General features: G+C 65.3%; 1 protein-coding gene across 1 annotated transcript in view; it reads right to left on the bottom strand.

Moving 5' to 3' along the window:
• Positions 1–38: 38 nt before the first annotated feature.
• Positions 39–2,150, bottom strand: part of BCAR1 (breast cancer anti-estrogen resistance 1) — an 8,822-nt gene continuing 6,710 nt past the window's right edge. The window contains exon 6 of the mRNA XM_014957390.1: positions 39–775. Within this exon, the coding sequence (XP_014812876.1) occupies positions 260–775 (516 nt within the window). The 3' untranslated portion in view covers positions 39–259. The remainder of the gene's footprint in view (positions 776–2,150) is intronic.

Here is a 2,150-nt window from a genome sequence, read left to right as displayed (position 1 = left end):
GCACAGTTCCAACACCAGCCCTGGCCTCCGGCTGGAGGGAGGAAGAAGAGGAAAGGGGGAGGATGATGATGGCCACAGCCCCTCACCCCTCTGCCAGCCGAGCCCCCGACCACCCCCCCGGTGAGTGTGTGAGTCTCTATGTACATGTCTGCTTACACCGGGCAGAGAGGGCTCTCCTGGAAGGGGAGGACACGTGTCAGGGGACAGGGTGGGGGCCGTGGGGAGGGGGCAGCAGCCTGGAGGAAAGGGGGGAGGTCCATCACATGGCTGCCAGCTGGCCCAGCACCATCCTGAACTGCTGCGTGCTGTTGGCAAGGTCCTTGACGCGCTCCACCATGTCCTTGGAGGCGGCGGGAGAAGGGTAGTGGAGAGCGGCCGCCTTGGTGGTCACCACGATCTCCTTGAGCATCTCGCAGAGGAGGTTGCTGTAGTGCATCACCTTGTGCTGGACGTCCTGGGCCTTGGCCTGGCGGGACAGCGTGTCCCCAATGAAGACCAGCTTGTGGGCGCTGAGGATGACGAACTTGCTGTGGGCCACAAAGATCTTGGGGGGCTGGTTGTTGCTGACGGCGGTGAAGAAGGCGTCCACGGCGTTGGTGAGGGTGGTGAGGTTGGCCTCGCACTGCTCCAGGTAGAAGAGGAGGAGCTGGCGGTCGGCGGGACACAGGGACCCACCGCCCCGTGCTGGGCCGTAGTGCTGGGGAGGGCTCCAGTTGGACAGGTCGTTGTCGATGGGGCGCGTCACCTCCTGCTCTAGCCGCTCGAACTGCTTCAGCTGTGGGAGGGTGATGGGCATGAGGTGGGACAACCACAGAGCCAGCGCACGCTCCCCTCCCTGGAACCACCAGCATGGCCACCAGCCCTTTGGTTGACAACCCTAGAGCCACCAGTGTGGCCACCAACCCCAGGTGACAGCCCTAGAACCACCAGTGTGGCCACCAGCCCCTCAGTTGACAGCCCCAGAGCCACCAGCGTCGCCACCAGCCCCTCAGTTGACAGCCCCAGAGCCACCAGCGTCGCCATTAACCCTGGGTTGACAGCCCTAGAGTCACCAGTGTGGCCACCAGCCCCTCGGTTGACAGCCCCAGAGCCACCAGCGTCGCCACCAGCCCTGAGTGACGGACCCAGAGCCACCAGCATGGCCACCAGCCCCAGGTGACAGCCCTAGAGCCACCAGCGTGGCCATTAACCCTGGGTTGACAGCCCTAGAGTCACCAGTGTGGCCACCAGCCCCTCGGTTGACAGCCCCAGAGCCACCAGCGTCGCCACCAGCCCTGGGTTGACAGACCCAGAGCCACCAGCGTGGCCATCAACCCTGGGTTGACAGCCCTAGAGTCACCAGTGTGGCCACCAACCGCAGGTGACAGACCCAGAGCCACCAGCGTCGCCACCAGCCCTGGGTGACAGACCCAGAGCCACCAGCGTCGCCATTAACCCTGGGTTGACAGCCCTAGAGTCACCAGTGTGGCCACCAGCCCCTCGGTTGACAGCCCCAGAGCCACCAGCGTCGCCACCAGCCCTGGGTTGACAGACCCAGAGCCACCAGCGTGGCCATCAACCCTGGGTTGACAGCCCTAGAGTCACCAGTGTGGCCACCAACCGCAGGTGACAGACCCAGAGCCACCAGCGTCGCCACCAGCCCTGGGTGACAGACCCAGAGCCACCAGCGTCGCCATTAACCCTGGGTTGACAGCCCTAGAGTCACCAGTGTGGCCACCAGCCCCTCGGTTGACAGCCCCAGAGCCACCAGCGTCGCCACCAGCCCTGGGTTGACAGACCCAGAGCCACCAGCGTGGCCATCAACCCTGGGTTGACAGCCCTAGAGTCACCAGTGTGGCCACCAACCGCAGGTGACAGACCCAGAGCCACCAGCGTCGCCACCAGCCCTGGGGAGTCACCAGTGTGCCCACCAGCCCCTCGGTTGACAGCCCCAGAGCCACCAGCGTCGCCACCAGCCCTGAGTGACGGACCCAGAGCCACCAGCATGGCCACCAGCCCCAGGTGACAGCCCTAGAGCCACCAGCGTGGCCATTAACCCTGGGTTGACAGCCCTAGAGTCACCAGTGTGGCCACCAGCCCCTCGGTTGACAGCCCCAGAGCCACCAGCGTCGCCACCAGCCCTGAGCGACGGAACCAGAGCCACCAGCATG

The sequence above is a fragment of the Calidris pugnax genome, unplaced genomic scaffold (assembly GCF_001431845.1).
Source record: "Calidris pugnax isolate Ruff unplaced genomic scaffold, ASM143184v1 scaffold292, whole genome shotgun sequence".
In the NCBI taxonomy this organism is placed as follows: Eukaryota; Metazoa; Chordata; class Aves; order Charadriiformes; family Scolopacidae; genus Calidris; species Calidris pugnax.
This window is presented reverse-complemented; position numbering and strand designations above follow the sequence as displayed.